The 13075-nt window shown below is 36.9% G+C and overlaps 2 protein-coding genes across 2 annotated transcripts in view; both read right to left on the bottom strand.

Annotated features, from left to right (window-relative positions):
- Positions 1-1207: 1207 nt before the first annotated feature.
- On the bottom strand, positions 1208-3850 carry LOC132118332 (uncharacterized). Its single transcript, XM_059528112.1, has 7 exons — positions 3664-3850; positions 3375-3504; positions 2348-2437; positions 2173-2267; positions 1892-2055; positions 1531-1647; positions 1208-1408 (listed from the first exon to the last, which is right to left on the bottom strand). Exons 2-7 carry the CDS (start codon positions 3497-3499, stop codon positions 1310-1312), a joined length of 690 nt encoding a protein of 229 aa, XP_059384095.1. The 5' UTR covers positions 3500-3504; positions 3664-3850; the 3' UTR covers positions 1208-1309.
- Positions 3851-7863: 4013 nt separating this feature from the next.
- LOC132118334 (PH-interacting protein-like) overlaps positions 7864-13075 on the bottom strand; it is a 40278-nt gene continuing 35066 nt past the window's right edge. The window contains exons 32-39 of the mRNA XM_059528115.1: positions 12925-13050; positions 12340-12418; positions 12137-12193; positions 11879-12028; positions 10784-10936; positions 10481-10668; positions 9985-10379; positions 7864-8715 (exon numbers count right to left, since the gene is read on the bottom strand). Of these exons, the coding sequence (XP_059384098.1) occupies positions 8039-8715; positions 9985-10379; positions 10481-10668; positions 10784-10936; positions 11879-12028; positions 12137-12193; positions 12340-12418; positions 12925-13050 (1825 nt within the window). The 3' untranslated portion in view covers positions 7864-8038. The remainder of the gene's footprint in view (positions 8716-9984; positions 10380-10480; positions 10669-10783; positions 10937-11878; positions 12029-12136; positions 12194-12339; positions 12419-12924; positions 13051-13075) is intronic.

Consider the following 13075-nt stretch of genomic DNA (forward strand, 5'->3'; position numbering starts at 1 on the left):
CAAACACAGCTCTTAAATGCGTTTAAAATCGAAGGTATGTGTCAACAGGTATAAGTAAGCTGCTACTTTCAATAAAAGGTACAATGTAGGAACACTTAAATTTAGCTTACCTTATCTGTCGAAAAGACATTCTGTAAGTTTGTTGTGTGGCCAACACTCCAACAAATTCCTCCGTCTTGTAACACAACTGCCAATGTTTACACTTGTTTTACCATGTTTACCTATTGTCTACAAATGTGTAATTTGGTTAGTTTTCGAAATTTGCTTGCACTTCTAATAAAGTGCTGTCGCAAATGACGCTCTATAACAGACTGAACACCCTCTGGCTCAGTCTACTACTCTAGCCACGCCCCGTACTCTCGCTATTGGCTGTGCGGAGATACGTAGCTTGACAGGCATGTAGGACATCCTATCATCGGACGAGCATTTTATGGTGAGATCGCCGCAAGAACAAGCTACATATTGACAAAAAACTAACTGCTGTTAATGAACAGTTTGAAAACAATACACGACCATAAGTACGACCACACTAGTTTCATGACTGCTATTTCTGGTTCTACACTCTAAAAACCTAATGCTTGAAGGAAAAAGAAGAGAAAGAAAAAAAAAAGTCACACAATTGCACCTGCTGAACACGTTTCCTTGCAAGACGTTCACTAGATCATTTTTATCTTTCATTTAGTTAACATACTCACCTTGAATGTGGCTTAAACATATATTTTTTTAAAGACACACCAATTCGAGCAGGCCTATTTTAAATAAATTAGGCTTTAATAAGAAATCATGTTTGTATTAATGGCTCAATACTGTTTTAAACAACAAATCCTTCTGTTTTTCTCATGTAAACAGATGAGAAACACCATGTTTTTCTCATGGAACTCATCTGAGGCAGATCAACATGGGCGCATTTTGATCTTACTGCATATTATAAAACATTCATTTGAAACCATAATTGATTTTTAACATCAGTTATTTTCCTCACAACTTTACATATCTTTTGCAAAGTGTGCAAGACATTAATAATTTTAAAAATATAAAAGTGATATTAAATATAGCATTGTGTTTTTTAGTTCTGCCCTGGGAAAACTGCTTAACATAGCCTACCATATATTTACATACACTCCACAATGTATGGGGTATGTAAACAAGATATATCTCTAAATATACTTGTTTCTTTTGTCTTTGTTTGCCCCCCCCCCCCCCATTGCTTAAAAAAAGAACCAATACTGTCAATCAAGGGTTACAGTCATCTTGCATGTTTCCAAGCATTTCAAAGTGTTTTTAAAACCTCTCTCAAGGTTTAAGTCCTTCAGTCATCAGGGTAGATTTCTTGCAACCATTCTTCCATAACAAACTTTTCCCCATCGAAGTGTGAAAAGTAGTGCTCTAGGAATCTAGGAATGTCCGGCTGTAGCACAAGACAGACACAAACACTGATTAAGGTGGAATCTAAACAACCTTAAAAAACTATCAAAACAAACAAACACAAATGTTAAAAGAAGGAAATACAGGTAAAAGATTTCTCTGCACCTGAAAGCCTTGAAAGAGCTTGACATTATACTGGGGAATGTATCCAATCAGTACTGATGAAGAATCAGGTCCACTGAACACAATTCTGTAATGAGGAGTGTCCTTGGCTCTCTCCAGCTACACACAAATACACGTTTCAGGTTAGAACATTTACACTCTTAAAACTAAAGTTTTTATAGATTATTGTTATTCGTTTCACACAAAGAAAGGGGTTCCTTTAAAAACGAATCACTGAAAGGTTCTTTGGGGAACCCAAAACTGTTTCTTCTATGGCATCACTGTGAAACTCCACTTTTGGAACCTTTATTTTTAAGAGTGTATGCATTATTTAATTTAAATAAAAAGAGTTTATTTTACAAACCTCTGAGTCTGAGTATTTCTTTCTCTTGATCCACTCTGGTGGGGCTCTGAGTCCTGCATCCCATCCCATGATCACCCCCACCATCCGATTCTCTCTCTCCATCACAACTTGACCTACACGGTGCAGCACATATGCCGGCCTGGGGCGTCGCACCTCCTTTGACACTGATCACATATAAATTAATAATCGTGTTCTGTTACAATACACATTCATATGCCAGACAAAAAAAGGTTTTAACAGCAGATCTAAATGACTGCTGTGAGACAATTCAAAGACATTACCTGCAAAGTATCCGTGCTCGTTGTCATGCATCATCAGCTCAACCGCCAGTGTTTCTTCCAGAGTTTGGTATTGCTCCTCTTCATCTCTGAAGTACCTGTCATGTTACACGACATCCCACTTTAGAATCCGAGTGAATCAGAATTATCTTAAAAAGAGAGATTAGCAAAGACTTACGGTAGTTTGGGAATCCAGGTATTGAGCCAGTCAACCCAAGCAGCTGTGTTCAAGTAGGATTTTCTTATGGAGTCCCATGTGTCAAGTATTCTGAATATGAAAGTCATAATGGGATATTTCAAGCAGTGACAACAGCCTCATAGTGTTGTGTGTTAAAATTTTAAACTTTTTCAAATACATTTGAAACTATTGGAAATATTTCGACTTTGTACTTGAGAAGAACAGTACCAGTCAAAAATGTGGACATGTTTTGTTTACCATGATTGAACAATAAAATAAATAAATAAATAAACATTTTTAAAAAGTGTATATTATAATATTACATGAAACTTGGCTATGTAGCAGTCATAGTTAATAGTTAGTAAATAGTGAGAACTAAAGTGTGACCTGTAGTTGGGAAATTAATGTAGCACTCCTTCGCAGTGCAAAAGAAGCTGATTAAAAACACCCAACCATTAATCCTGAAATGCTAAAATTCTAATCATAAAAATTACGATTTTAGGCTAAAATTTTATGATTGTACACTAACGTTTACAAGCGTGGGGTCAGAAAATGTTTAAAATGTTTTTGACAGAAGTTTTTGACAGACTTTATGCAATGCTGCATTTATTTAAAATACTGTAAAACTGTAATACTGTGGACTATCATTACAATATAAAATAACTGGTTCCGGGTTTTTTTTTATGTAAAAGCCTATATTACTGTGATGCCAAAGCTACATTTTCAGTAGTAATTTCTTCAATGTCTTTAGTGTCACATGCTCCTTCGGAAATAATTCTAATATGATGATTTGCTGCTCAAGATACATTTTATTACTATCAAATTCGAAAACAGTTATGTTGATTAATATTTTGGATACTGCTATATTTTTACAGGATTCTCTCATGAACATACAACTAAAAAGAAATGCAATAAATGTTACTTTTGATGAACTTATTAGATCCTTGCTAAATAAAATGAGTGAAAAAAAAAGTCTTAATGACCCCAGCTTCTCTTCTGTCCCGTGGTGTATCACACGTGCGTTTACCTTTGAGTGGCGATGTGTCGTTGTGTCTCGGTGCCGCTCGTCCATTTGGAGATGAGATACTGTGCAGGTAGAGCTGACAGCAGGAGCGTCAGCTGCATGATCACACCTGACGTGATCTGAGGCATCACTGCCAGTACATTCAAGAGATTTACATCAGCACATTGTTACTGTAGTTAGCTACTGTAACTGTTGTGCTTTTAAAAGTTGAAAGAAATTAAATATATAAAATATTATAAACTAAATGTATTCTTCAGTATTTCTTGAACAAATTACAGTTCAATGTATCTTACCTTATGCAAGAAGTTCAATGAATAAACAGAATTCACTATCGGCGGAAACTTTTTTTTTTTTTTTTTTTTACACTTGATAACAGGAAGAGCTTCACCGAAACTCTCAGTTTGTTATGCGTTCTGTAAGCATTGCCTTGAAAACTGAGTGTGATATTTACATGCGGGTAGTTTCGGTTTAACACCTGCGCCTTCAAGTTGAACATTATTAGACAGTGCGCGTCCAATAGCGGCGGCCCACGAGAGAAGTTTTGTACGCGTCTCGCGCCGCCACGTCAGGAACGGATGCCGCATGCGCAAGTTTGTTTTATTTCTCTTACAGGTTGTTTTTCACAACTGATATCCGTTATATAAGCCAAATATCCTGAATCATCACCAACATTTTTCTTTTCTTTTTTAAAACTAGGCTATAGACAACGTGCTCATGCACTCATTCATACTTCTGGTTTGTACAGCTGATTTAGTAGCTAATAATTATTCAGTGGTTATAGTTTTGATAAATGTGTTATAAGTTTTAGGGGAAAGTGTATTAGCAATGGAGTAAACGGCTCTGTTATGATGTAATTCAATATAAATGTATGGAATACTAATACAATTTAATATAAAACACCAAGAATATAGTCAGCACATTCTAATATATATGTGTGTGTGTGTGTGTGTGTGTGTGTGTGTGTGTGTGTGTGTGTGTGTGTGTGTGTGTGTGTGTGTGACATTAAATGCATATAGTTGGACTTGTGGTACATTTTCCTAACGATAAAAAACGAGTAATTTATTGCACACGCAGTTACAACTATTGCACAAAAGAGGGCGCTGTTCTCCATGAAATGGTTTATCAGCCACCTTTTAATGGGTTTAAATGTTACATCTTTAACCTCATTACGTTAGATTTAGTGTATTATGTCGATTATTTTTTAGAAAATGGCATACAATATCAATCTGATGCAAGGTACCAATACTTGCAATTATAAAAACAAAATTAACATTGTATTATTTATAATTGTAAATTCTCAACAGAAATTTCTGATTTTAAATATTTCATTTTGATGATGATGTTTAAGGCTTGGAAATCACTATTTGAATTTTCCCTGATACATCCAGGTTTCCCTTGATTGAGATATAAGCAAAAAAAAAAGTTAAAAGTTAAAAAGTTAAAGAATGAAAGAACAAGACAGTATGTGGAAACACAAATGTTTATTTCCTTAAAATATCAGTATGAACTAATGTGACAGCAGTACACCCTACACATACATTCTATTTAACGTCTTTATTTACACATTTTCCTTTTTATATAAAAGTATACAAACTAACATAGAAAGACCTCTCAGTCTGAGGATATAAGACCGGAGAAGGGAAAAAAGACCCTGACCCCACAAACATGACTGTACCTTCAGCTTTAATAGACCAGAGGATATACTAACATGCATCCATCTTTGATCTCTGCTCTAAAACCTGTAAATCAGCCCGTGAGATGTCACTTCCTGTGCAGTATGATGGTAATAGAGAGGTCGTGATTCAGATACAATACAGTCTTCACGTAGCAACAGATTAGAAACACCAGCTCAATAAAACATGGGGCTTGTACATAAACACACAGAAATGGACATCACATACACTCAAGAGTCTCAGACATGCATTAACTGCATATAAAACAGCCACATATGTCCCCATCAAACAACCACACACTCATTCGAAGGCTTTGGTTCATCAAACCAGTTTTAAAGCTATGGGCTGGATTAGCTCTATCGTAATGGATGACCCAGACCACAACTGCTGAAAGTATGCAAGAACCTACAAAATCACATGGCAACAAACCAGACTGAATGTGATCCGGCTCTCTCAAAAAGAGACTATGCTGCATATGTGAGTCAAGGTGGGATACAATACAGTAATTCTTCAGTTTTACATCACACAGACACGTACATACACACAAAAAAGTCAAGGCACATTCAAAACAGAATACGACATGCACACTGCCTCTTCTGTTATTCGCTGCCCTGCGGTTTCTACTGTAGCAGAGTCGATGCATCAGAACTGGAAATATCAAACAGTGCTTCAATGTTATTCGGGCAAAAACAAAGTACTCTCCGCTAATAAAATGAGCAGTTCCACAGTAATTCAATGAGTTTAGCTAATTCAGAGAAAGAGGTCTGCTCTCTGGGCTAACTGCTCTCTCTGTAACTTCGCTACACACACAATAATAATTCTGTCGATAGTGGTTTAAAGGAGCGTCAAAGAGTGGCATCAAAAGCACTTGAACATACGGGAAATACCATAAATATATGAATGTCATTGCATGAAATATCCGAATATCAAAATAAGAGGCACTTTAGAACAAAGCAAACGTTAAAACACAATGAATTTTACAAAAAACATTTGTTTATGGGTACCGTATTTTCGGACTATAAGTCGCATCAGTCCAAAAATACGTCATGATGAGGAAAAAAACATATATAAGTCGCACTGGACTATAAGTCGCATTTATTTAGAACCAAGAGAAAACATTCCCGTCTACAGCCGCGAGAGGGCGCTCTATGTCTTCAGTGTAGACTACAGGAGCAATGAGCAGCATAGAGCACCCTCTCGCGGCTGCAGACAGTAATGATTTCTCTTGGTTCATTTCTCTCGATTCATGTCAAATTAATTTTGATAAATAAGTCGCCCCTGACTATAAGTCGCAGGACCAGCCAAACTATGAAAAAAAGTCCGACTTATAGTCCGTAAAATACGGTATGTTGTTAAGTTAAAAAAGTAGGGCTGTTGTTTAAGAATTAATCAAAATGAATCCGATCATTATTTTTTAATGAATTGAGGTAGATACAAGTAATTGTTTCTACCTTCCAAAAGGTTTTTTTATTTACTTAAATTCAACAAAGATGCTTTAAATTGAAAAAGTCACAGTAAAGAAATGTATAATGTAACAAAATATATCATTTCAAATAAATGCTGTTTATTTGAACTTTCTATTCCTTAAACAATCCTGAAAAATATTGTGTTGAATCAAAATTGTAACAATATTAATCAGCATAACTGTTTTCACCATTGAATGTTAAGAGAAATGTTTCTTCAACACCTATCAGACTATTTCAATGATTTCTGAAGGATCATGTGACACTTAAGAATGGAGAAATTCAGCTTTTGCCATCGCGGAAATAAAATTACATCATAAAATATATTTAAAAATAAATCACTGATTATATATTACATATATTAACATATTAAAAATGTTAAATATATTAATATTTTTTTAATAATTTGTTATAATAATAATAATTCACAATATTACTATTTGTACTACAGTCAAATCAGTTTAAAACTGAAAATATCTTTTCATTAATTTTCAATCATTTTTAAATAACTATTACAAAATAACTAACATTAATTAACAATTATTATGTTATTATTCATCAACTAATCACATAATTTCCAAATTAACATTATATTGTCAGCCATATTTAAAAAAAAATAATAATTTCAAAAGTTAGTTCTGTGAAAATCTGTAGATTCTACAGATGCCACCTGCTTTGATATTTCATTCTCTAATACAACAACATTCAAACATTTCTGTTTTCAGTGTTCAAACTCTTCTTGTGGCCACTGCATTTTTAAATCATGCTCTAATTAGGGATCACAGTGCATTTTGGAAGCCTGATAAAACAGGCGTGGAGTGATAATCTCACTACTATTATAACTGCATGAACTCAACGCAAGTACACGCACGCACGCACGCACGCACGCACGCACGCACGCACGCACGCACGCACGCACGCACGCACGCACACACACACACACACACACACACACACACACACACACACACACACACACACACACACACACACACACAGTGGTCATGGGTAGATATGCTGTTTACTAATCTCTATCCCAGCAACAGATCAATAACACACGTTTGTACTGGATAAATCAATGCACTAATTGGGGAGTACAAAGGATCCAAAATGTATTGATGTATTGAAGTATTGAATGTATGAAAAGGCACAAGGTATTGCTAATTATATAAAAACATGCATGAATTACCACTGCCACTGATCTTGACTCACAGAGAAAGACGTTAAAAAGACAACACGTGATTTATGAGGTCCTTCTCTGCACGTCACTACAGCTTTACAGCCACTTACACAATGATCTGTTAAAAATAGATTTTTTTTTGACAAGTGTTTGATTTGTTGCCCTCAGCAGGGCCGTGACTCTTGAAGTCACCAAAAGAGTCAAATATTCAAAACATGAGAATCAATTTAGAGAGTCAGAATGAAAGATTCAGATAATCATGACAGTCTGATAGCAGCAGGAATGGTTCCCCCTCCTCAATGGGGCGAGGATAAGGGGTTGTGTCTCATAGGACATGCAAAGTTGGCATTGTTACCAGCCAATAAGGTTGGCTTTGGCCTTCTCAGTGAGCTTGCGGACTCTCCCTTTGCTGGACGTGCCGAAAGTAATCGAGGCATCCTCAAACAAAAGCTGTCTTTGCTCTTCCTCAGAGTCTTCTTCATTATAGAAAGCTGTCCTTCGGCCTTGGTTACGCGTCCTCATCTGTCCTTTCGAGCTCTCATCCTCTCCCATATAAATGTCTGGCTCCTCACTTTGGGCGGGGCCTGGCATAGGGGGCGTGGTTTCTTCGTTTCCACGCCGACTGCTCCTTCTGAGAGCTTTGGGGCTTGAAGGAGCTGGGGTATCTGGCATCCTGATGACTCGTGGTCTGCCTCGTAGTTTGGGGCACTCTGGAGTCACTACCCCTGAATCTGAAAGACTACTGTCCTGGGCTGTAGAAGAAGCCCCGCCCTCATCACCAGTAGACAGATTATGCTCCTCCTCATGGGAGGAGCTTCTTCGTAAGGAATCCAGCTCTTTCTTGCTTTTCCTCCCTTTCTTTTTTCCAGAGTTCTGGGACAGTAGGGGTTGTGGTACCGTTACTGGTGTTTGTATTTGTGCATCTAATCTGGGTCGGCCCCGGCCTCTTCGTACCACTCCCAGAGTCACTTGACTATGACCATTCAAATGCAAACTGTTTTGAGGAGAAGAGTCGCGATCGACTGGACCTAAGAGAGAATTAGAATATAAGTTTAGATGAAACATTCATATATATGTATTCAATAGATGTTTCCCCCCCCCAAAGTGGCTAATAATGCATATTTATCAGCATGTGTGTTCCCTGGTAATCAAACCCATGGTGAGCCATGGAAAGATCCACAGTTTTATATAGACTTCACATAGCTGTAATTCTACACAATCCAACAATTTGAATAAAATTTAATTCTGACTAATATTATCAATTCTTTTAGTCATGATTTAGGCCCTGTGTCCACCAAAGCGTTTTTAGGCAGCTGAAAACGCCAGGCACTCTCCTGAAATGGCCACCTGTGAGTGCTTAAGAGCGCTTCTTGTGGTGCAGCGTTTTCTTCAGTTGAGACGCTTTGGTTGCTATGATAGGAATATCTGCTAAACTGTTACTTGTATCTGATTTGGTAAATCATTTTTTTCCAAAATAAAATGCACTGGACGCTCAGAAACCAGCAATATTAATTTCTCCTGCATTTTTCTCATTGTTGCACTTGTTGACACGTTGTAACAAAATGACAGTTGTGACAGTTGATCTGTGTGGAATTTGCCCCGCCCCTCCTGCACTCTGATTGGTTCGCTAACTAGAAAAGTAACTGATGAACGCAGCGTTTTATCCAAAGTTGAACATTCTTCAACTCTCAGCACGAGAAAAAATGACCGGACGTTTAGCGCGAAAAAGACGCTCAGCACTCGGCACGCTCCTGGCATTTTAAAAAACATGGCGCTCCCATTGAGAACAACTGAAAAAATACGCTAATAGTGTGTAATTCTCTAATAGCATTAATAATAGACTCATATCTAAGTCTAACTCTAAAATTCTAAAGAGTTTCCCCCTTTAAATAATTCCATATAATTAGAATTTTAAAAAATTATAATAATTTCAGAACGTTTAAATCTATTCTAAGTTCAGTTTAAAATGTTTAACCACATTTAAATCTAGAAAAATATACAGATTGTCACCAACATTAGTGTAGAAAAAAAAATGATTCGCAAAAGCAATCTCAGCAATTTTAACAACATTTACTGTTGAAGTCAGCAAAATTACACAGATTTTCCACAAACCCATTGTAAGAGAAAGTTTTAAATCCATTTAGGAAAAAGTTGTAATGAGCAGAAAAAGGTGATTACTTTGAGCCTACAGGAACTACACTGTTTGTGCACCAAAGGTTTCCAGGAAACATTCAAAAATCCTCTTTTCTGAAATAGCTTTAGCTTTATGCAATAAATGCTAATCATCTGTTACTGACCTGGCGTGAGTTTTACAGGTGTCTGTAGTTTCCTGCGAGACTCTCTGGCCCCGCCTTCATTTGTGTGAGGAACTGCAGAGCTCTCAGTTTCTCTGAAGGCACCAATGGAGTGAGAGTTCTGTGTGCGCAGGACTCTAGAGGAGGGCTCTGCTGTCTTACTGTGGCTGGGTGGAGGGGGAGGAGCAGACTGTGTACAAGGTGCATCTGTGAGTTGGGTTCCAAAGCGGGCCGAGCTTCGTGTCCGACCGGGGACGACAGGAAGCTCAGCCTTGCCGTTGAGCTGTGGATGTGTTTGCCGTAAAGAAGGAGCCCGGGACGGTCCAGCGGGAGTGGGTGGAGCAGCATTGTCCGATCGAGGAGGAGCGCGAGACGAAACCCGACGCTTCCTTTCTGGACTGCAAATCAGACAAGAAGAAAATGTGCAGGCAACATTTAGAAACAGTGACAAATTCTAGAACATAATGTTCTGCAATGACCAATCAGATACTGTTTGTACCTAGAGGCGGAGCTTGAAGGTGAAGAGCTCCTCCTCCTCTTCACAGACTGTCTGGTCAAGCGCTCGGTGTGCAGCCGCTGACGGGTGAATCGCTCACTGTGCAGACTTTGAGCAGCTTTAAAATGGGTCAGGATCGAACTGATGTGCTCTTCAAACAGAGCGGACAATCGCAGACTCATGCTGTAGATCTGCATACACAAAAACACACACACATTAAATAAACTAGATGAACTGGTTCAGCTACAGCATTACAACATGTCTGTTTTTAAAATGAAAAGGTAATAATTGGACATGATCCCATACCCTGGACTTTTTGCTGGGTGTATAGGCTTTGGAGTTGCTGAATATGAGGCGTACATCTTTACAAAGATCCATGGGCGTGTCATACTCTCCTTCTAACAGGCGGTTCAACACAGTCCTAAAGTCCATAGGAGTGTCCACAATGTCCAAATAGTCCTGAGAGAGGTATTTTTGATGAACAGGGCATATAAGTAGACAGTGCACTGCAAAAAATGTTTTTATTAATCAGTATTTTTGTTCAGTTTTCCAGTAAAAATACCCAAACATCCTTTTAACAAGATTTACATTACCGGTGAAAAGGTTGGGGTTTCTTATGCTTACCAAAGCTTCATTTATTTGATAAAAAAGTAATTTTGTGATATTTTTTAAACAATTTAAAATAACTGCTTTCTTTTTTTAAATATATTTTACAATTTAATTGATTCCTGTGATGACAAATTTGGCATTTCAGCAGGCATTACTCCAGTCTTCAGTATCACATGATCCGTTGGAAATCATTTTAATATGCTGATTTGGTAGTTAAGAAAAATGTCTTATTATTATCAAGGCTAAAAAAATTACTTTACTGTCACTTTTAATTAATTTAAAGCATCCTCGCTGAATCTTACTGACCCCAAACCTTTAAATGGTAGGTTATATAAGATTATCATAAAAAGACAAGATAAGTATAGAATATAACTTAAGTTTAATTTTTCCTACCCAACTGACAAATTGTTGTTTTTCTGGTTTGCGATTTTGTGACAATCAAGTAATTACTAGTTGATAGTTAATAGTTACTTATTTATCTTGATTCAAGCATGTATAGGTATTTTTACTGGAAAACAAGACAAAACAGTGTGTGTGTATGTGTGTGTGTACATATATGCTGTATATATGTGTAGCTCACACTGTTATAGTTACGCAAATATTAGTGGAAATATATACTCTGTCACGAGTTTTTGGATATTTTGTTTGTCCAAAGGTAATAAATATTGATATGTCAACAAACAGCAGGTGATGTGAGGCTGAGAATACAGCATCCTTCATAATTCCCTGCTGAAGTTACAGGTATAAGCTACAGTTCTGTGTGTATGTTTTCTACATGTGTCTATGTGTTACCGGATACTCTTCCAGATCCACAGGCTGTCTGAAAGGCTCTGAATCTTCACACTGAAAGATGAGCTCCAGCAGCTCTCTGCAGCGCCCCTTCCAGCTCTGAGGGTCTGATGATGGTTTACTGCGCAGACTCCTCAGGATAGGCTGCTGCCTCTGAAACAGATACACACTCGCAGTTAGCCAGATGTAAACAATCTTGATGTATAATAAAGTCTTATCTTTCTGGCCCTGTTTAAACTGTATAATATCAGGTAAAGTTACCTTCTTATTGCGGCTAGATGTACAAGGTGCCTCGTGTTCCTCGTCCTCATCTTCATCCTAGGTTGGGAAAAAGGTGTCATAGAAAGTCATAGAAATACACAAATTTACATTTAGTGATTGCAAGGCAGCAAAAGAACAGTCTTAAAGGCACTGTAATGCATTAAATCTCTTTCTCTTGATCTACAGGTGTGTGTTTCAATAACACTTACATCGCTTGAATCTGAGAAAGCAGTTTTCTTCATATTGTTATACAGTCGAATAATATCTGTACAGCTTTGGTCCCTAAAGAACACAGACAGAGACAAGCAGTCAAAATCAGTCCCACGTATGCACCGATTAAAATCAGTTTCATTCAGTTGTTTCAATTGGTTTTTGCCATTAATAAAAGGACAATATTAAAATGTATACTATTATGTCTAAATGAATAAAAACAACAATTAAAACAATTAAAATTAATCTAATTTAAATGCTACAAGTGAACTTATGCATCAAAGAATTATAACAATGCATATCAATAATGGATATTAATTTTGAGATTTGCTAACTTTTACATTTAAGAATGTTAAATGAAAAGTGTTTTTTTTAGATATGAACTTAAAGTGAGCATTTGATGAATGCAAAAGCAATATAAATGTAAAAATAAAGAAAATGAACATGCGTAATTGACCATACACTATTTGGCAATACAGATAAATAAAATTTATAATGACCGATAATCAATTTGCTATCAGTATATTGTGCATCCCAATTTAATAGCACTGGTTAAGTTTTATTTCTGATTGACTTACTTGATAAATTGTAGCATGAGGTCAGATACGAATTTGGCAGTTTTGACAATGAATGCGCCAGGTTCATTGAAGGTTTGAGCATTGTGTTCAATGTAGCGTGCCTCCCACATCAACGACGACATTCGCCTGACAAAAGTAAGCAAATAACAGA

Source organism: Carassius carassius, chromosome 37 (assembly GCF_963082965.1).
Source record: "Carassius carassius chromosome 37, fCarCar2.1, whole genome shotgun sequence".
NCBI classification, from domain to species: Eukaryota; Metazoa; Chordata; class Actinopteri; order Cypriniformes; family Cyprinidae; genus Carassius; species Carassius carassius.

Bases quoted from the DNA above. Each gene is read 5' to 3' on its own strand.
- LOC132118332 (XM_059528112.1), bottom strand. From the start codon at position 3,499: ATGCCTCAGATCACGTCAGGTGTGATCATGCAGCTGACGCTCCTGCTG. The intron at 2,438-3,374 runs GTAAACGCACGT...TTTCATATTCAG, and splicing joins CGACACATCGCCACTCAAAG to AATACTTGACACATGGGACT. The intron at 1,409-1,530 runs GTGCAGAGAAAT...CTTGTGCTACAG, and splicing joins AGCTCTTTCAAGGCTTTCAG to CCGGACATTCCTAGATTCCT.